This window comes from Gorilla gorilla, chromosome 14 (genome assembly GCF_029281585.2).
Source record: "Gorilla gorilla gorilla isolate KB3781 chromosome 14, NHGRI_mGorGor1-v2.1_pri, whole genome shotgun sequence".
Taxonomy (NCBI): domain Eukaryota; kingdom Metazoa; phylum Chordata; class Mammalia; order Primates; family Hominidae; genus Gorilla; species Gorilla gorilla.
Genome location: NC_073238.2, coordinates 49,749,505 through 49,771,355, shown reverse-complemented (window position 1 = coordinate 49,771,355; position 21,851 = coordinate 49,749,505). Strand labels below are relative to the sequence as shown.

General features: G+C 35.7%; 1 protein-coding gene across 7 annotated transcripts in view; it reads right to left on the bottom strand.

Annotated features, from left to right (window-relative positions):
• Positions 1–21,851, bottom strand: part of NBEA (neurobeachin) — a 723,498-nt gene that overhangs the window by 201,717 nt on the left and 499,930 nt on the right. For all 7 annotated transcript variants that reach the window (XM_055360199.2, XM_055360200.2, XM_055360202.2 and 4 more), the window contains one exon: positions 18,031–18,174. In XM_055360199.2, coding sequence (XP_055216174.2) covers positions 18,031–18,174 — 144 coding nt within the window. The remainder of the gene's footprint in view (positions 1–18,030; positions 18,175–21,851) is intronic.

The window sequence follows — 21,851 nt, the reverse complement described above, 5'->3', positions numbered from 1 at the left end:
TGGGGAGCATATCTTCTCTACTTCTCTGTGTTTCTGAAAGGGGACGGCTTCCTTTAGATTTTACTCCAATATCGTTCTGTTGAGGAGATTTTCTGGGCATTTATAAAAGGGCTTCGAACTGGTCTTTCTTTAAGAAAGACCATCATGAAATATTCAGCATTAATAGTGTGTCATTTTTACCCTCGTCCTTTGGAAATCTCCAATTACAACTTCCAATTCCATAGCATGTTTAAGGAGCACTGAATCTTTTTGTTGTAGTCTTCAGGGAGCAAACCAGCCGCAGAGAGAATACGGAGTTAATCCACTACAGAATAGAGAGAGGGGATTATGTTTTAATCCCCTTTGGGGGAGTCTTTGGATTTTAGGGATCCGATATTAAAATGTTTACATAAGGCACAATCACAAGCCAGCACATCTTCCATACAGTACTTGGTTATTTGAAAACCTCGGATCCCTTTCCAAATAAAAATAGTTTACAAAGAATAGCATCTCTGAATGATGGCGAGATGGTGATATAGCTGATTCTGTTCTAGAAGATAACTTAAGTAACTACACATTTAACCTCCTAAACTTTGCTTGGTGTAGCGAGTTGAGGAATGACTGTAAATATATTCATCCCAATCACTACTATAGCAATAAAAGAATAAATTATAATGTCCTCGGCACACACAGAAATATTGATATTAAATGTTAAACAAATGGATAAGACAAAACCTCTTCCTATTGCATTGATGCATATAATAATTTAAAATTCCACCATCTAAAGTGGTAATTAAAAGGAAAATATAAATGTTATTTATTTTTTACAACTGGCAATATAATGCTTAAAAAATACTGATCCATTACTATTTTTGAAAGAAGGATAGGGGTATTACTTCCCATTTATCTAATTTAAAATCTGAACTAGAACAAAAACCGCCCAAGCATAATGAATCTTTAAAATAATAACTTCTCTTTAGAGCTGTAAGATCTTTAACCAATTGAGATGGTAAACCTCATCATGGACCTACAGTAGAAAGTACACATTTTATATTAAAAAAGAAACCATTTATCAAATATATTTTAAAAGTAGAATGTTAAAATACTTGTGGGTTTAGATTATCCTGATGAAAATAAAAATTTCAAGCACAGAAATCTTAATAATACACTGACATTTTGGTAAAACTTTACAAAATTCTTTTTTTTTTTTTGAGATAGAGTCTTGCTCTGTCACCCAGGCTGGAGTGCAATGGCTCAATCTCTGGCTCACTGCAACTTCTGCCCCCTGAGCTCAAGTGATTCTCCTGCCTCAGCCTCCTGAGTAGCTGGGAGTACAGGCACGCACCACTGCGCCCAGCTAATTTTTGTATTTTTAGTAGAGACAGGGATTCACCATGTTGGCCAGACTAGTCTTGAACTCCTAACCTCAGTTGATCCACCTGGCTTGGCATCCCAAAATGCTGGGATTACAGGCATGAGCCGCCGTGCACGGCCACAAAACTCTTTTATATTTTTACAGAACTAATAGTCCAATATTCACAAATTTTAAGTTATTGGATGTGTCAATGCTTTCTTGCCAAAGACCACCAAGAACACATCTGTAGTTGAACAAGTGGGTTTTATTACTCATTGCAGTGAGAGAAACTGACAACAATAAGTACCATGGGGTGACTTAGGGGTGTTAAAAGACTCATTGTAGGAGCTGGATTTTACTTAAGTGATTTTGGGAAGAGTTCAGGAAAGCAGGGCTTTGCTCTGGATTGGGCTCTGTCAGGCATCAGAAATAATTCAATGATTAAGTATTTCAATCAATCTTATCTAGAGGGAAGGAAGACTAAATGTATGCTAAAGCTCTAACTGAAAAGAGGTAGCAGTCACTCATATTAGCCAAAAGAGGGGAATGTCTGGTATTTTTGTGGTATGCACAGTGATCTTGCTTTTGTCTGTGCTTAGTCAAAATTATAAAGTTGTTTTTTGTCTCACATCATCATCACACAACCCTGTATGAAGTTGGTGCTCTGTGAGGTTGTTTATGTCCAACAAGAGAACGCCATGGCCTAGCTGTGAGCTCCAGGACAGTTCACAAAAAGAATGAGGCTTAGATATAGGCAGGCCAGTTCCCAGAGGTCAGAGGCTGCTTTTTCTTTTTCTCAATTGCAGGGATTAATCATTTTCAGGGGAGGGGAGTGGGGGGGGGGTGTAAATTAATCATTTTCAGGAGGGGATAAACTGCATTCTAGTGATTAAAAGGCAACGATGGCTATTAAATTTCCAAGTAATGCTAAGCTTCTTTACAACTTTCAATGTAAAGCACAGCAAAGACTACGTATGGAAAAAAAGAGTTGGAGTTTAATTAAAATTGGAATTGTTAGAAGTATTTGATGACTTTCAATTGGTAAACTATATTTAGGGTACATAAAATTATAATGTATTTTAGAATCACTTGAATATTTCCTAACCTTAGTTTAATATTGTTAAAAGTTGTATTAGCTATATGGATTTTCTTCAGCTTCAATTACTTGGAAACTACATGCTCAGTTTGCTTTTAGAACATGTAAAATATTGTTATTTTGCGATAATAAACATTGACTAATCTTAGTAGAATTATTAAACTTAAAATCCTGACATTATTTAGAAGAACTAAAACTAATCTAAAATTCTTTATGTTCAATGTAAAATAATATTATTCCAAAGAAATCAGGACAAAAATATAATACAGGAGTAAATTTTTACAATTATTTTTATAAAGTGGTATACATTGTAGGGAAATAATTCATAGCATGAGTGACTGAACATATCTAAAATATCTGTCACTGCTTTGGACTCTTTTTTTTTTTTTTAGATGGAGTCTTGCTCTGTCACCCAGGCTGGAGTGCAGTGGCATGATCTCTGGCTCACTGCAAGCTCCGCCTCCCAGTTTAAGTGATTCTCCTGCCTCGGCCTCCCAAGGAGCTGGAATTACAGGTGCATACCACCATGCCCAGCTAATTTTTGTATTTTTAGTAGAGATGGTGTTTCACCATGTTGGCCAGGCTGGTCTTGAACTCCTGACCTTGTGATCCGCCCGCCTTGGCCTCCCACAGCGCTGGGATTACAGGTCTGAGCCACCGCACCTGGCCATAGACTCATTATTTTTAAGTATGGTACAGTCAGTTTCCCTAAAACATTCTCCCCCATAGAAATAAAAGAATAAGATGTTTTAATCTCACAACAAATTACTGAAGAATATAATAAAGTTGTAACTTTGTTTTGGAATCCTAGGAAAGCTTTGGGCATTATGAAAATGGAGGTATTTGTGTATGTGCATGGGGGGGGGGGGGGAAGTTCTAGAAAAAATACTGTAAAAAATTTTAGATTCCCAAATTTTAGATATCCCGGATGGTTCTCTGGGTTTCAGGTGACTGAAGTATCTTAAGGAAATAAAAAAAATCATAGTAGCAAAGTCTCTAGATAGTGACTGTTTTATTTATATACAGATAATATTGATAGCTGTCCAGATAAAATTTCAGAGCAATGGTATTTTGAAATTTTCAAACTTTTTTTTTAGGGCTGGGCATGGTGGCTCACACTTGTAATCCCAGCACTTTGGCAGGCTGAGGCGGGAGGACTGCTTGAGGCCAGGAGATTGAGACCAGCCTGGGCAATATAGCGAGATCTCATCTCTATGAAAAATTAAAAAAATTAGCTGGGTTTGGTAGCACATGCCTATCGTCCTAGCTACCTAGGAAGCTGAGGTGGGAGGATCCCTTGAGCCCTGGAAGTCAAGGCTGCAGGGAGCTATGACAGTGACACTGCACTCCAGCCCTGAACTTTTTTTGCATGGAAATAGTTACAGGATGTTTTTGCTTGAATAAAATAAAAATACTTTAACAACGCATAGAATACAATGCCTCAAGGGTTATGAAGTTAAACTTCAGTACTACTTCCTCCCCAACATATTCACAAAGACACAATGTACTCTCCCCTAAACTATCCATTATAAATATTCTATAAACTCAAATTTTACACAAAAGCTCACTGTTTTCAGGAATTGGCCTCTTGATGCTGCTAGGTGACTTCTTGAGCATAATCTATCCTTAACATTAAGATTAACAATAACTAATTATCCCCACAGATCATAGTTTCCTTAGATTATTATTGTATAAAATGAGACAGATGATGAAGAACACATATTAGGTGTTTTGAGATCTACATCTCAAACCTACATCTGAAAAACTCAACTTAGCACAGTCTAAAACAGACATGGAAGGAATGGAGCCCTCTTATATGAGCAACTGAATACTGAAATTTAGCATATTATTTGTTCATCATGGTAGATCATCTATTTTTACACTCTTATCTAAAATCCCACCTTAATGTATTTATAATACATAATTTTAAAAAGTACTGAGAAAGACTCTTATATGCTCTAACTTTAACCTACTATTTATGTTTACCAATTTATTGTAGAGCAGGTAATTCTTTATGCTACAAGGAACCAAAAAAGAAAAAAAAAAACTGCTGCATTTTCTGCAAAGGCAATGTGTGATTTCCTAGAAGAAAAAGCTTACAAAGCATATATACTATAAGCAAAATAGCATGGAGTTATTTTCTAGTACAAAAAGTACTAAACAACAGTGATAGTTTTAATGTTCAGTGTGAAAATTTGCTCTGCCTTTTGATTTAATAAGTGAGCCAGCTGAGATTTCTGTCTCTAGTTATATTACATTTAGTTCAACATATGGAATACATTTTTCACCTTCTGGAAGAGTATTGACTCTTTTACGGCACTGGGATATCATTTAATGATCGGGAAGAGTAAATTTCTACTAGACTAGAGGAGTGAATAAACCAGAGGATATGATTTAAATCTTTGCACCCCTAGGTTGGATTAAGTAGCTTGCCTTTATATTTCCATAGTTTCCTAGCCATATCTTTATGGCACTTAAAATATATTAAATATATGTGTTTAAAAGTCTGTTTCTCCCACTTGGCACAAGCTAATTGAAGACAGGGGTTATTATCTTGTTCACCTATTACAGTATCTGTCATATAGTATGCAATCTGTGTTTGTGGAATTGAATATAGAAAATGATATATACCAGTGTTGCATTTATATGTCATAGTAAAAGCCCACTTAAATTAATATATTACATCTTTTATGTTTTTCTGAAATTGATTTCAAATTTTTCTTTATAAATATAAAAGATAACTATTTTAGAGAAAATATAAATTTAAAAATATACTGAAAACCAATGAGAGTTATAATGTAATTGATCATTCTAGTTATATTACATGCATACTATTATGGTTTTAAATGGCATAATTTTATGACTATCATATTTTTCCTAGTGTATAACTTGCTTGCTCTTTGTAATTAAATGTGTAGACACATATTTAATTCAGCATTCATTCATTCATTCACTCACATAGTCAACGAAAATTAATGAGTAGTGTATTGTTTTTGCATATAAGGAGAGAATTCAGTGGTGTATAAGACATAAATTTTACCCACAAAGAGCTTATAGTATAAGGTAAAGAATACACAAGAATAATTATGACATAAGGAAGAAAGGGTTAAACTAAGAATTGTGTAAGGCACTTTACGTGATTTATTTCTCTTAACATCCCTGTGTGATAGCACTGCTATCATCTCCATTTTACAGATAAGAAAATGAGACTCTGGGTTGGAGTAATTTAGAGGTCATACAACTAGTAAATGAGAGATAGGATTCAAAATTGGTGCTCTGATTCGAAAGTCAGGGTATTTGTTATATACGCTGCCTCCCATCAAGAAAGGGACAGAAAAAAATTCTAGACATTCACAGAACCATCATGATTTCTGGCCTATTTTTGGTGGGGGAGTGAGCAGTTGGGACAGAATGATGGTAGTGACATCTGTAGTGAGCTGTGATGGATGGGTAGAAATTTGGACAAGTTGGGGTCTTCGAGAGCATTGTGAGCAAGGGGGAATAGTTTGGACAAATACACAGTTGTAGGCGTAAATGAGCAGTAAATAAGTTTGGCCAGAGATGAGGATGTGTAAGGGAAAGCAGTGTGAGATGAAACTGAAAAATCATACATATACTTGAATGTCAGACTTTGTAGGTTAAGGAATCAAAGATTAGAGCTCAGAAATTATAGTGCAGAGCACTGGGGTTTACCCTTTTTCTGGATCACACATTCTCCCGAGAAGATGGTTAAATATACGGATTTTTTTTTTCTAGAAAAGTTCACCTATATATTTGTTCATCCTGATTATATAATAAATGAAGAATTCATATTTTGGAAAAAAATTAAATTTTTTTCATTTGTCTTCCTCTATCTAAAGATTTTTCTGCATCTGCATTTATCCCTAACTGTCTCTGTCTGCATTTATCCTAAACTGTTTTTCAGCAGTTTCTGGAAATATATCTTTCCTCTTGTTTGAGGTAGTTACCCTCTCTACCTGTGCTACTAGTCCTACCCTCCCCGGCCCCCTCTGCTCTCTTATTTCTATCTCCTTTCTTCCCTTCTTTGTTAAGCTCTAGACATGAGTTTCCATCTCTTAGTTCCTCACTCCTATTCTCTCCTTTAGTTTCAGTCCAACCTCTACTTAGGCCAAGATGTTTGGGAAATACTCATTAATTAGTAAGTTAAAGGCTTGAAAAAGTCCATCAATTTAAAAAGTCTGCAACTTTTTCTGGTTTGTTTGTTTTTATGTGACGGAGTCTCACTGTGTCACCCAGGCTGGAGTGCAGTGGCGCCATCACACAGTAACCTCTGCCTCCCAGTCTCAAGGGATCCTCCCACATCAGCCTCCTGAGTACTTGGGACCACAGACTCGCACCACCACGCCTGGCTAATTTTTTAAATTTTTTCGTACAGATGGGGTTTCACCATGTTGCCCAGGCTGGTCTCGAACTCCTGAGCTTAAGCGATCCTCCCGCCTCACCCTCCAAAAGTCCTGGGATTATAGGCATGAGCCACCGCACCTGGCCTGCAACTTATTTTTAAACTCATAATTTTCCAAACATATTTAACTATAGAGTTTCTTTTTTCTCATTAGCATCTTTCAAAAGACCTGTGTTACAAGGAACATTAGTTTGAAAAATGCTGAGCCAGAGTTCCTGACTCCTAAGCATAGGATTCTTTCCTTTTCTCTTACTACTTTACTTCCTGCTTGGTATCCTATTATGGGCTCTCCTTCATTGGCTGCCCTTTAAACCTTGTGCCACAGGGCATCTGATTTTGGCCTACTACTTCTCTCTTTATTTTCTTACTTTCCTTAGGTGATCTCACTGGTTTCCATTATGAACTCCATGCCCAACTTGGCTCTCAAATTTCAAACTTCTATTCTTTTGAAAATTTTGGAGGCCCAACAGATCACGCATCTTCATCTCCCACCCACAGAAGACCTTGCATCTGCACATTCCCACACACAGTTAATAGCTTCTAAACCACCTCTCCTCTCAGGCCTGATTCCCCTCATTCTTACTCCCTGCACTAGTCAGTTATTACAGTCCTCCACAAATTACCTTCCAATTTTTTTTCTTTTTGGTAGCTGTCCCATTCTCCTTTTTCCTGCCTGCTGCCAATTTACTTGAGGCTCTCATCACTGCTGCTTTGGAAAACAGCCTCCTGTCAAGCTCTTACCTCATGTCTGGGCATCCTAAAAGCATATTCTACACAAGGGCCAGAGTGATTTTTTTAAAAAAATTCATCACTGTCATGCTTAAAATCTTTCACAGTCTCACAGTGGCCTTCAGGATAAAATCAAGGTTCCTTAAGGCACATAAAGCTCCCTCCCCAAGCGCTTGTCAGTCTCAACTTCAGAGACTCCCTGACTCATGCTTTTTACCTAAGTAATTTAGAACTACTGTAGCTTCACACAGAAGTTAATGTTTTAGTATACATTTCCCGCCATCTGCAACAACTCTCTAAATGTTTAACTTATTTTTCAAGACTCAAGAAAGGAAATACCCATTCTAATAAAGGCTTTCCAGAATCCATGTTATTCTAGGATCATGTTTTCTGTTAGAATGGTTTCCTTTCTATATCTAGGTTAACTATTTTTTTCATTATCTCTTCTCCTCTATAACTTCCTGGAGGGCAGAATTTTGATCATATGTGTCTTTTTACTCTAAGCACTCACCATTATGTCTTACATAGAGTTGATATTCGATACTTATATTTGTTTTGGTGGGACAACCACATTCACCTGAGTGAAGTTTGGATCTAGCATCAGAGAATAAGGGTCCAAGAGGCCCTTCCAGGTCTTGTCCCTACTTTGTGTGAATCTTGACATTTTTCTATTCTAGTCAGATTCTATTCTAAGAGAAAACAATTGACTTGTTTTTATTGGACTGATGACTTGAACTGATAGAACATATTCTACTGGAATAGCTATTTGTAAATTAATTGCCATGTAAATACTTGTCCTTAGGGCTAATTGTTTAAGTATTTCTATAGCTGCTATTCTGGCTCTGCAACATCAAGCCATGGAAATAAACTAATTAAATAAAATATTTTCAGTATGCAGAAAGACCTATTGATCCTTCTGTATAGCACTGTTCTAACTGTAGTGGCAAAATCTCTTTTTAACCTTATGTTTGAGTAAGCGGCAAAGTCTTTCAGAGAGAGGACCAGGACACTCTTAGGTATGGCAGTGACAAGATAATGAAGAGCTCACTCTTCCTCCTTTCCAAGTTGCTAACATCCATAATTTGGTACTAGGAAAATTGTTTTGTTATCTTGCATTTTCCCTCAAATGTGATCTAACAAGATGACCCACATATTTTCAGTAGGTGATCAATATCCTCATTCACATGCTTAAAAACAACCATGAAAGCTTAGTCGCCTCCATATAGAAAAATATGGTTTCCTGGTAAGTTAGTTATTTATTGCCCCATTCTCCAGATTGGTAGACAGTATGACTATAAATTTGTAGAGGAATTAGTTTATGATAAATTCTCCATACAGAGAAAAAAGTAGAAAATCAAAATGGGTTTCAACTATTACACTGTATTAAGAAAGAACAGATCTTATGAGTACGGTTTGTGAAACACTGACCATAACAAAGGGTGGCTTTTATTCTTAAAATTAACAAAAAATGCAAATTATATATGATTTATGGTTGATGCCTACTGTTGTGTAAATATGTTTGTTTGTCCCCTCCAAAACTCAGGTTGAAATTTAACCCTCAATGTGGCAGTATTGAGAAGTGGTGCCTTTAAGAGGTGACTGGGTCATTAGGGCCCTGTCCTCGTGAGTGAATTAATCCATTTGTGGATAAATGAATTAATGGGTTATCATGGGAGTAGAACTGGTGACTTTATAAGAAGAAAAAGAGAGACCTGAGATAGCATGTGAGTTCCCTCAGCCCCTCACATGTGATGCCGGGTAAGGCCTCAGGACTCTGCAGAGACTCCCTACCAGCAAGAAGGCCCTCACCACATGCAGCCCTTTGACCTTGGACTTCTCAGTCTCCATGACTGTATAAAATAAGTTTCTTTTCTTATAAGTTGTCCAGTTTCAGGTATCCTGTTACAAACAACAGAAAATGAACTAAGATAATGTCTAATAAGCATGGTTGAACTGTATCTTTTTATTATATTTTTAATTTACACAGTTTGGTTATCAAGGATGTTGTTACAATTAAGAGTACCTTATAGTGTTTCATAGATGACGGAATCATGGTTGAAGGGGACATATGTTTATGGAAATAAATATGGATTACAGTAAAATGTTTGCACACTCTAAAAGGACCTGTAGACTTTTTGAAAATAATGAAAAGAGGCAAAGAGGCTCAATATTCAAGATGAAGCTTTTATTTATTTTTATAACACCTTAACTGATTTAAAAATTAAGTTAGAAATTTAAATACTTTAGCTTTTATAAGAAATAGGCATGTATTAATGTTGTCTCTAAGAGCTTTGTGAATTCTGTGTTTGAAGCTGAATGTGAATCCTTTGGGTATACTATTTATGACTGGCAAAGCAACTTCCTCATTCAAAGAGAGAAAAAAGACTCATAAAGACCATAAGGCTTTTTCAACATCAAATAGCTTTCACTAAACAACATTTTGATGAGTTAAGTGTGAGTGAGTCAGGGACATATGGATTAAATTTCCCTTAAAATACACATGGGTTTAAAAAATAAGGGGAAAATTCTGAGCAAAACGCATTTTAGAGAATCCAGAGTGTTTAAGAGATATTTTCCCCCTAAATACAAGTATCAGGTTGAATAACTTCTAGTTAGACTCTGTAACTAAAAATGAAATAAAAATAAATATGGAGAAATCTTTAAAAAATACTAGTTTTGTTGGAGACAGAATGTTACATTCACCATATCAGAATTGCAATGCACAGAGTTAGGCTTAAGCAGATGGATTTGAGTCTATCTGCACTGAACATGCTCTCTCCCATAGTACGTATTCCAGTCAACAGTTACAACAAAATTTTCTGTGCCACTGGCTTATACTATTATTCTTTTTTAAACAACATATTCTTAGACAAACTCTTAGCTTTTAGAATTCTGTAGTTTATTTTAATTATGTTTCCCCAGAATCTTGAGTTCTTTCGTCTTCCCACATGCTCTATATTTTTGTTTTATTCTCATTTCTAGCTCAGTTTGTAGAAAACATTCAATTTATATATAAACAACTTTGCCTGTGGTATCTGGATATTTGAAGTTAGGACATTGAAGGTCTAACTGTCAAGCTGATTATTTCAACTGTCTACTTTCATTTCTTAGGGAAGATACATTATCTGCCATAACTTCCTGGTTATTTGAGTTACCTAGAGGTAGTGGTAGCAGAGCTAATTCTCTTGAGGACTTTTTTTTTTTCTATCACAATCTGAGTACCAATGTTCTATATATTTAGTAGATATTCAAAAGATGTTAATGGTTAAGTAAATGAGCAAGTGAATGCATTCAAAAAGACATTTAGGAAGGCAGAAATGGTCAGCCTTAAGAAAAATTCTACATAATGCCCCCTCTTCCACCTGCCAGCCCTGTTTTCACCACTGGATACCTGATTTTGTTTTGAACTAGTAGAACAATAGCTATGGAATATGTATACAACCTAACCAGTTTACAAGAAGAAAAACAGCTTGAAAATATATTGCCCTCTAAAAATCAGGGAAGGTACAACTGGGAACTGTCATGGGCAACAAAGTGGGTCATGAAGGAGATGCCTGGCACTTCAGAGAGCCTTTTAGTAGATCTCCTCCTTACTTCTGTATTTTTCTCATTCTTAATTTACATAATTACTTTTCTGAATTTTGGATTCTTAACTTGGTAAGTGTGTGTGTGTGTGGGGGGGGTGGTAAAGAAATATAAACTTACCATTATGAAAAACCCAAATTAAAAAAAATCCAACACTTACATTTGAATACTTCTTCCTTGTGTTGCTATCTCCCTGTACTAATTACTTAAAAAAAATCAAAGGAGCATTACAATCCATTGGATATATAACAACTTTTCTATTTGCTAAATTTTTTTTACAGTAACAGTAGTTGTGGTATTTTGACCTTATAAACTGGAACTTACAGAGACATTTAGTTAAAATGACACGTTTACCAGAAGTGGAAATGCAATAAAGATTAGCTTAACTTTAGCTGTTCGTATCCTGGAAAATTCAAGTGATGAGCTGAATTGAAATTCAGCTTTTGGTATAATTAACTTATACCAAAAAACAAAAGACAAAACAAAACTTATTATGAGCTATTGAAATTATTTGAATAATTCAGTTAGTATGGGCAGATAGTCTGATAATTTGAGCCCGCAAATATTTATTTCAACAGCTCATAAGTTTTGTTTTGTCTTTTGATTTAAACTAATTCAATAATTATCTCAGCTTTCCAGTTTACCTACATAACATTTTTAAGTGGGAACCTCTGAGGGCAAATAATTGTGTTAGGAGATTTCTTCATGGTTCAAAGCTACACAGTATATGAATGCTGTCTTTAAGAGATCTAGTCTAAAAGGACAGAGAAAACATGGAAGAACAGCTACAATGCAAGGCTTTATGTGGTATGTGTCTTAAGAATGATACAATCAAAATGTTGTGGGGTGGCTATAATAAAGGAAGACAGATAATAACATGTCTTGGAGAGGATATGGAGAAACTGAAACCCTCACATGCCGCTGATGAGAATTCAAAATGGTGCAGCCTCTTCGGTAAATAGTCTAAAAGTTAAACGTGGAGTTATTATTTGACCCACCAATTCCCCTCCTAAGAATATACCTAAGATAAATGAAAACATATGTCCACATGAAATCTTGTAAAATGTTCACAGCAGAATTATTCATAGTAGTGAAAAGGTGGAAACAACTTGAATGTCCATCAACTAATGAACTGATAAATAAAATGTGGTGTATCCATACAATGGAATAACTGCCATAAAAAGGACTACATGTGGCCGGGTGCGGTGGCTCACGCCTGTGATCCCAGCACTTTGGGAAGCCAAGGTGGGCGGATCACGAGGTCAGGAGATTGAGACCATCTGGCTAACACGGTGAAACTCCATCTCTGCTGGAGATACAAAAAATTAGCTGGGCGTGGTGGCGGGTGCCTGTGGTCCCAGCTACTCGGGAGGCTGAGGCAGGAGAATGGCGTGAACCCAGGAGGCAGAGCTTGCAGTGAACCGAGATCTCGCCACTGCAGTCCAGCCTGGGTGATGGAAAGGGACTCTATCTCAAAAAAAAAAAAAAAAAGGGACTACATGTCAAAATATGGAAAGGGCTTGATGACACCATGCTAAGTGAAAGAAGGCAGACACTAAAGTCTATCTATGATTCCATTTGTATACAATGTCCAGAATAAGCAAATCTATAGAGACAGAAAGTAGATTAGCAGTTGTCCAGGATTGCAAAAGAGGGAACAGGAAAATTGGTGAAGAAAGGCAAATGGTAACAAGGTTTCTATCTGGAGTAATGAAATATTTTAAAATTGATTTTGGTAACAGTTGTATAACTCTGTGAATGAATATACCAAAAAATCACTAAATTGTACACTGTAAACAGGTCAATTATATGATATGTGAATTACATCTCAACAATGCTATTTCCAAAAAAATGCTAACACAAAGTATTATGGAGATGATATGACTGGCCAGTGAATATTTCATAAGTGTTTTAAATGGGTCTTAAAAATGGGTAGGGTTTTTAACAGGAGGAGATGGGAGAGGGAGTGGAACAGAGAAATAGGAAGGATATTGCAGGTGAAGAAGTGTGGACATTAGTTTGGGCCTGTGAAATTTTTAAGTTAGTAGACATTAACATGGGTGGACTGTTGGTAATAAAAACATATATATCTATATCTATCTATATATATATAAACTAATAACAATATACATATGTTGTTATTGCTAACAGCAAATATATATGCAAACAAAAAAATTATTACAATTTACAGAACTAATAACAAAGCATAAAGAACCATCATTATCATTAACTCAGAATTCCCTAAATTAGTGAAATTACTAACTTTTGGAAGAAATAATAAGGAACCTATATACATTCCAATTACACTATGTAAAATATTTCTATTATCACTCAGCATATGTGACAGAACTACCATTCTAAAAGAAATGAAATACGTTTCATTGGTGGGATGCCATTTTTTCAATTTAATTAAATCCTTCACTTACCAATTTATATAAATTTGAGTTAATCTTGAATTTCAGTTACTCAATAGTTATTTGAAGAAACAACTTGCTAAATTTCAAATTAAAATAGGTAATCAAGATTTTATATTAAAATTCATTGAATTATACCAATCTCAACGTTTTCAGTAAAAAATAAAATTAGTAAATTGAAATCTTTACTCACATATGGGATTTAGGTACTAATTTACTTTGGTGAATCACTACAAACTAAAAATGCAATTAAAGTAAATTAAGTTAGGTTTTATTAATATAATAATTACTTTATTGATTGGCATACTTCTATATTATAATCATATTAGCCATTTGCCACAATACATAATAAATTGGGTAATTAGTAGTCACACACATTTAACTTGCCTCTTGAGACGAACAGCTTGGGAAGAAAGGGAACTAAAAGTGAAACATAAAATTGTATGACATTTAAAGCTATAGAATTTTGTGGAACATTTTATCTTTATTAAAACTAGAAAACTCCAAACAAAATGGAGAAAACATAAGAAAAGGCCAACATTTAAGTAAAATTGTACTAAAAGCATTCTATTTATCATATTGTTTTTAACTTACCAGATTGATTTGGACCACACATAGACTATCTATAAGCAAAACTAAAATTAATTATTATACATATTCATATACTTCTAATGTAATGGAACCAGTGTAAAAATTGAGTTATAAACAGAAGATGTCATTTTTACATCATTTTAGAAGAGTCTTTAATGATATATACATACAAACACACTCACACACACACATTTAAATGTACTATTTGGTATATTTTAGTTCAAACCATATACTATGTATTTGTAAGGAAATATATTATTTTGCCTACTTCTTAACCTTAGGCAAGTTACTTAATCTCTTGACCTCTTTATCTTTATTTCCAAAATTGGTGGTAATAATTTTTACCTTATTGGGTTGTTGTTTAGATTAAATGGGTTACTGCACACAAAGCTGTCTGAACACTAACCCTAACCCTAAGCCTAACTCTTTTTTATTTAGAGAAGCTCACCATATCCATTTGTCAATATTTTCAGCTATAAGGAAAATAGTTTTAAAAACATGAAAATGTAAATGTACTGAAGAGTAACTGCTATTAAACAGTTCTCAACAGGCAGAAAATACAGATTTTCCTTTTACAGAAAATGTTAAATCTATAATAGCAGCATCATTTATATATCGAAAAAAGCTGGTTTTGATGTCTGGCTCCTAGTACTTCATGCCAGATATTCTTCTTTCTCTTCTTCTTTTTTTTTTTTATAAACAGAAATTGATCTATCTTTTGAATTAAAATAAGAACAGAATTAATCTTAACTAAATTAGTACTTTCTCTAAGTTTTCTGTACTAATTAGCATACTTTCTTCTATTTGAATTTAACTTATTACATATTGGCAAATTATACTGCATGTCTGCTTATCTGTATGCCTATGTCAGCAGAACGGGGTTTTGTAAATAACAGGAAAATGTAGTATGCTAATCAGCAGGTTTAGGTTTACCTTTACAATTATAAAAATGATGTATTCTTTCATATATATATTCTAAAATCTAAGAACTCTAATTACTTTTAAATATTTGAAAGTACATTTCTCATACTAATAATATGCAGGCCATTTCATTAAGTTGTCATGAAAAGATAAACCTGTAATTTTTATCTCAGAGATTGAAATAGGCACTTTTTACTTTATATAATATTTCTGAGATCGCAAATAAATATAAGATTATATTAATATTGTACACCGATTTTAGGATTTCCTGTTTTTTTTATTTTTTATTTTTATTTTTATTTATTTATTTTGTTGAGACGGAGTCTCACTCTGTCGCCCAGGCTGGAGTGCAGTGGTGCGATCTTGGCTCTCTGTGAGCTCTGCCTCCCGGGTTCATGCCATTCTCCTGCCTCAGCCTTCCAAGTAGCTGGGACTACAGGTGCCCGCCACCACGCCTGGCTAATTTTTTGTATTTTTAGTAGAGACGGGGTTTCACCATGTTAGCCAGGATGGTCTTCATCTCCTGACCTCGTGATCTGCCTACCTCGGCCTCCCAAAGTGATGGGATTACAGGTGTGAGCAACCACTCCCAGCCTGGGTTTTAATTTGAATTTAAGTCTCCTGTAAGGGTGACATTTTCTTTAGGCAGTATAGCTCTGTCAGGCTACTTAGAATGACATGTTATGAGTAAGACAGACATTATTATTAAACAAATTTTAATTTGTGCAACAGAGATAACCATGATTTGGACAATAATTGCTTAGGGCAAAAACAGTTACGTATTGATGTAATCTGCATCTTTAACCAATAGCTGATTTCTTAAACCTAAGAATTCTGGCTTGTAACAAAGTTCTAAAAATGAATTTTATGTAACATTGTAACTATTATGTTAGTCTAGATTAATAGGCTTCAGCATTTACAAAATACATCTATTCTTATAACATATGCAGCATATTTCTGTGGCCCTTCATAAAACACCCATCCCTTACTTCTTTTCCACTGTATTCAAGGTTCAGAGTATATTTGTAGACTGCTGTTTTTAAAATGAACTCTACAGAGTAGGCAGAGGATCAATACTTTAGGACAGCTGTAACACACAAGGATCCCGCTAGAAGAGTATGAGTTAGGACCAGGTATATTATGGATAGGAACAGGTATGCTCAATGACAAATCCATTAAAAGACAGAAATTAGAGGAGTCTTGATTCAGTGAATTGGTCAGGAGCCATATAATTTGATTTTAAAAAGTTTATTTCAAGCATATTTTCACTGTTCTTTAGGTGTTTGAACTTAACTTTTTGGGGGGATTTTTTCTTATAAAAATAAATTAATATTAATAATTAGCTACCATTAAAGAAGAGAAATATAAAAAGGTTATTAGTCTTTGTTGAATTGTGCCACTGGCATTACTGGGCAGTCTTATAATAAACTTTAAGGGACTATGCAAATCTATACTAACTAATTAATTATCTTCAGTAGGAACAAAGGACCAGGGAGTCTAATTTGAACTGTACAATTATTAAACATCTCTGCTAGCATATATGAATAGGAAAGACAACACATAATCTAAAAGGGTCAGAAATAACATTTGTGAATTTTCTGTATTCTTTAAGATGAAGAATGAGACCAGCAGAAAAGAAAACACATCTGTGGGCAAACAGAATCAATGACCTTCATTAGCTTAAATTTCCAAATGGCCTCATATAAAATCTCTGAGCTACTAAAACAAACCACAAAAACAACAAAACCAAAACTTGAACATTTACTTAAGAATTTGAGGCAAACATTTGGTCACAGACTTAAGAGTACATTTAAATCGAAAAAATAGTTTTTATAATACAGAAATGTGAATAATATAGAAATATCTAGGAACTAGCATTAGAATAAACTTATTAAATATTTTCTTTCTTAATCTAGAAAAGGGAGAATAATGTGCTATCTCCAGTTTATAATTAACAGTAACATCTCTTTGAAGATGAAAAGAGAACTCTCTAACCAGTAGAAAGAAATCACTAGAGACTTTCATAAAGCCACACCAGATAATTTTCAGTATGTTCCTTGCAACAAGTGTGATGTTGTATCAAGAATTATAAATATAAGTCCACCTCTCTATTGACACCTGCCACCTCAACCTTGTGTGGGCTGCAAGTATAGAACTAAGACTCAGCTACTTTTTGAGACTCTGAAGCAGGCGTTTTTAAGGTGAGGTTGAGGATATGATTCCATGGACTGGTTTCTGGAGGTCAGTGACCACTATGACATTGTGTACAGAATTGTATGTGCCTCTTCATGAAGCCATTTGCTTTCATCAGATTCTCAAAGTGGCTTAAAACCCAAAAAAGGTTATGGGTGAATACACTAAGATATCCATACCCCATGTGGTCCCTGTAGAATCACATCCAGAATTGATCTCAGACATATATCATGACAAGGTAAAACTGAGGTGGTAGGGGAAAGAATATCTGCTAGTGGCTTAGCAATATGAGGCTACAGAACGAAACAGGAGTGGAGAGAGACATTCTTTAGAGTGACAAATGGGAGGAAATGGCAAATTCAATTGGCACCTGGGTAAAGGACCTTGGCTCTTAGCATGTTGGAGATACATGTAAATCAATGAAACTGTCATTCTGTCCCACCTCCCAATTATAATATAGGCCGTTAGATGTGAATAACTGATACTGTGTATTATTTCTTCTATATAAAAAATTGCTCTTCATTACCTAGAAATTTGATGATATTCATTTATTGCCAATAAAATACACATTTCCTTGCGGTTCTCTCTTCAATATTAGAAATGAGATAAAGTAGGGTTTTAACATTCCTGTGATTGAGCATTGTTACAACCATTGGCACACATTTATTTATTAGGAGACAGATTTTGAATTCAGTAGCTTTGTGTTTATTTACAACAAATAGGAAAAATATATTTTAAAATTTACCTGCAAGGTTGTCAATTTCTTTCTCCTGTAGCAGACTGACTGCATCATCGTCTCCTTCCAGCATAAGTTCTGTCTCTGCATTCTGGTTCACTATTGCTTGACTTCTGAATGTTTTCTTTGACTTTACTACATCTTCTTCCGTGCCTAATCACAACAAAAATATAATCATTTAGGTTATTATGATTGTTTCTGCTTATAGTAGGTATTATAAATAATTGATTGCTTTATTAAATTATATGCTGCATTTACATATTACTTTACAATTACAGAACATTTTAACCTTCTTTATCTTGTTTGGTTTTCTGTGAGAAACATGGGGTATGCGGAGCTGTAATGATCTACCCTTATTTTAAAGATGAGGAAACAGGCAGAGGAAGCTATATGCATTTTGGAGGAACCTAGCAGTTGCTAGTGGTAGAGAAAAGAACTCTACCATGTCTTAGGACTCGAAGATCCACGTCTTAGGGCTCTAAGATCAGTGCATGTTGCACAAAAAGTCTGTACTTCACCCAAACTTATTTTCTTAAAATCACACTATTTTACATAATTATACTTTGTCTTAATTAGCTAATCAATTGCTAATTAGCTAATTAGCAGATCATTTTTGAAAGTGGATAAGTATGCAGCAAACGAGAAACCATTCACATGTGAGGGGAAAAATGATCATTGGAAAGTTACAGAAAGGCGGAGTTAGAAATGATGGAGACATAAAAGCTTCTTCACAATAGCTATTTCTTTAGCAGTTAGTGAAATAAATACTGTTTTTTCTGAAATGATAGCCTTATTTTGCTATATATAATAACACAAAAAGCCGGTTGGGCGCAGTGGCTCACGCCTGTAATCGCAGCACTTTGGGAGGCCGAGGTGGGCGGATCACGAGGTCAGGAGATGAGACCATCCTGGTTAACACGGTGAAACCCCGTCTCTACTAAAAATGCAAAAAATTAGACGGGTGTGGAGCCAAAAGCCTGTAGTCCCAGCTACCCGGGAGGCCCAGGCAGGAGAATGGCGTGAACCCAGGAGGCGGAGCTTGCAGTGAGCCGAGATCGCGCCACTGCACTCCAGCCTGGGCAACAGAGTGAGACTCCGTCTCAACAAACAAACAAACAAAAACACAAAAAGCCAAAACCAAAACAGATGAAAATAAGCAGAAAAAACGGAAATACTGGAAATATTGCAAGATTTGACCTGGCATTAATGCGTAAGTTAGAAACGAATGCATCTGAATCCCTCAAGAATTTGACTGCTTAATAAATGTTTTCATATTTACATTCAAACACCTGCTTTGGCAGGTGACAATTAATATAAAATTATCTGAACTGAAAGCAAATTTTATACATGCATACACCACCCACACCCACACAAACACCACAGACATGAAATACTTTTATATCACTTGAAGCTGAAATTCAATTTAGAAGAAAGCATTGTAATATACTGTGTTCTGTATTAGGATATAGCCTTCAAGGAGCAGCATTAACTAGGAAAATGTCTTCATATCTCATCTGGGGTGGTGGATATATTCCTGAAAATGGGAGCCTTATAAATCAGTCCTATATGGTGTTGTATTATATTTTTAGGGGACATTATGGTGTCGGAACATAGACAATGGCTCTCCAAATGATGTCATGCCTTTGGTCGAAAGTGTACAATACTTTTGGTCAATTCACCCAGGCCCAGACCATAGAACTTCCAACAGTCCATTACTGCCTACTGATGTTTGCTCAACCATTTTGTTGTTGTTGTTTGAGACAGGGTCTCATTCTGTCACCCAGGCTGGAGTACAGTGGCATGATCACAGCTCACTGCAGCATCGACCTCCCAGGCTCAAGCAATCATTCTGCCTCAGCTTCCTGAGTAGGTGGGACCACAGATGTATACCACAATGTCTGGCTATTTTTTTTATTGTTATTTTTTTTTTTTTGTAGGGATGGGCTCTTACTATATTCTCAGGCTGGGCTTGAACTCCTGAGCTCAAGTGATCCTCCCACCTTGGCCTTCCGAAGTGCTGGGATTATACGCATGAGCCACTGTGCCCAGCCTCAACCATTTTCTTGCAAGTACATCTGGCTGTCATACAACTTGCATTGTAAAATAGTTGGCTTTTTTCCTTTTTCTCTTTGCAGTTTGGATACTTCTTTTTCTCAGTGAATATAGGCTAATTCTGTTTGCTAAAATATGAAAAAATGGACTCAAAGGCCGCCAGAGTAAAAACACATGTTGAGGAACATAGTCACATCATGATACCATTACAGAGTATCACTGGCTAAGAGGTATAGTCTGTCATCCTAGCTCCTACTGCATAACCACATTTAGAGCACGTGGTTAATGCATACCTTAAATGTATAAAGTAATAGATTGTTAAACATATATTTTGATAAATACTTCAGAGACAAATAGTATTATTACAAATCAATGCTACATTGGAGGGGAGGGGAATTAAATGGGTTCCATGTGTATTTTTCTTCCACTGGCCCATAGATAATTATTATTTCTGGAATAAAAGATTAGGGATAGATCACTGAATGCTTCAGAACCTTATCTTAATTCTATTTGATTTTTGGTGATATAAAGCCAGCCGAAGACTAATCTTCTGAGGGTAGCTATCTTTATAACTTGTCTGCTTCTTGGCAAACAGAAATATAGAGCTTGCATCATTTGAGAACAAAAGAGGGAAATCCAATGATTAATAATTCAGAAATCTCTCCTGAGGTCTTCTCAGCTATATTTCTGGACTTTGCCTGAATACTATTAACTGAACATTTCTCTTACTGAGCTAATTGTCTCTTGCCCCTTCTCCTCCTCCTATTTTGGCCAACCATGTACTTTAGCAGAAACCTAGGAATTCATCCTGCATGGTGACTGCCACTGCCCTAGTTCAGGCCATCACTGTTTTGGTCTAGAGGGTTGTCAACAGCTGCCTTACTCACACCGCCTTCCATACTTTTGTCAGAGTGATTTTTATAAAACACAAATAAATTGAGGACATTTTCCTATTAAAATTATTCATTAACTCCTCCCAATAAAGAACACCTAATGCAAGACTTAGACTGGAGGATAAAATCCAAACTTCTTAGCATGGCTTACCAAGGTCTTTTATCCTCTCATTACCAGTTCTGTGTTTTCACCACATCTTCCTCAGCAATATTGGACCACTTATAGCTTCCAAAATATGTCATGCTTTCACATACCTCTTTACCCATGCTAATGTTATTCCCTCTGCAGGGTATGTTCCTATCTTTCCTCCTTGGCCTGGCTAATTGCTACTTGCCCTTAAAAACTCACTTCCTTCAGTTGCCTTTCCTAACAAACCCTACAGCACGTTAACAGCTTACACATAATTCAACTGCACTGTATAGGTGTTACCTACTATGTGTCTGTCCTCAGTCCCATTTCTGTAGCTTCAGTGCCTGGCGCCCAGCAGTTGTGCCACAAACGTGTGCTGAACTGAAGTTCAAGTTCACCCCACCACCCTATTCCCTTCTCTGATTTCTTAAGAGCACTTGTGTACTCTTTCCCTTATGCTTCCACCATACCTCATAAACCCTGCTACTGCATAATTTATAGATATTGTAACTGCTTGCTTATTTAACTCCACAAAAGCCTCCAAGTTCCTTCATGACTGGAAACATGTTTTTGTCTTGGTATTCTCAGTACTTAGCACACTGCCTAGCACAGAGCAAGCCCTCATAAATCCTGAATAAATGTATAAACTCAGACATTACAGTTACCCCTGCATATTTCAAAGTCTGAAGTTCCCAGGATATCTCAGAGTCTCAGTGATTTGCCTTTAGTTTGGGGCAAGCCGGAGAATCTATGTA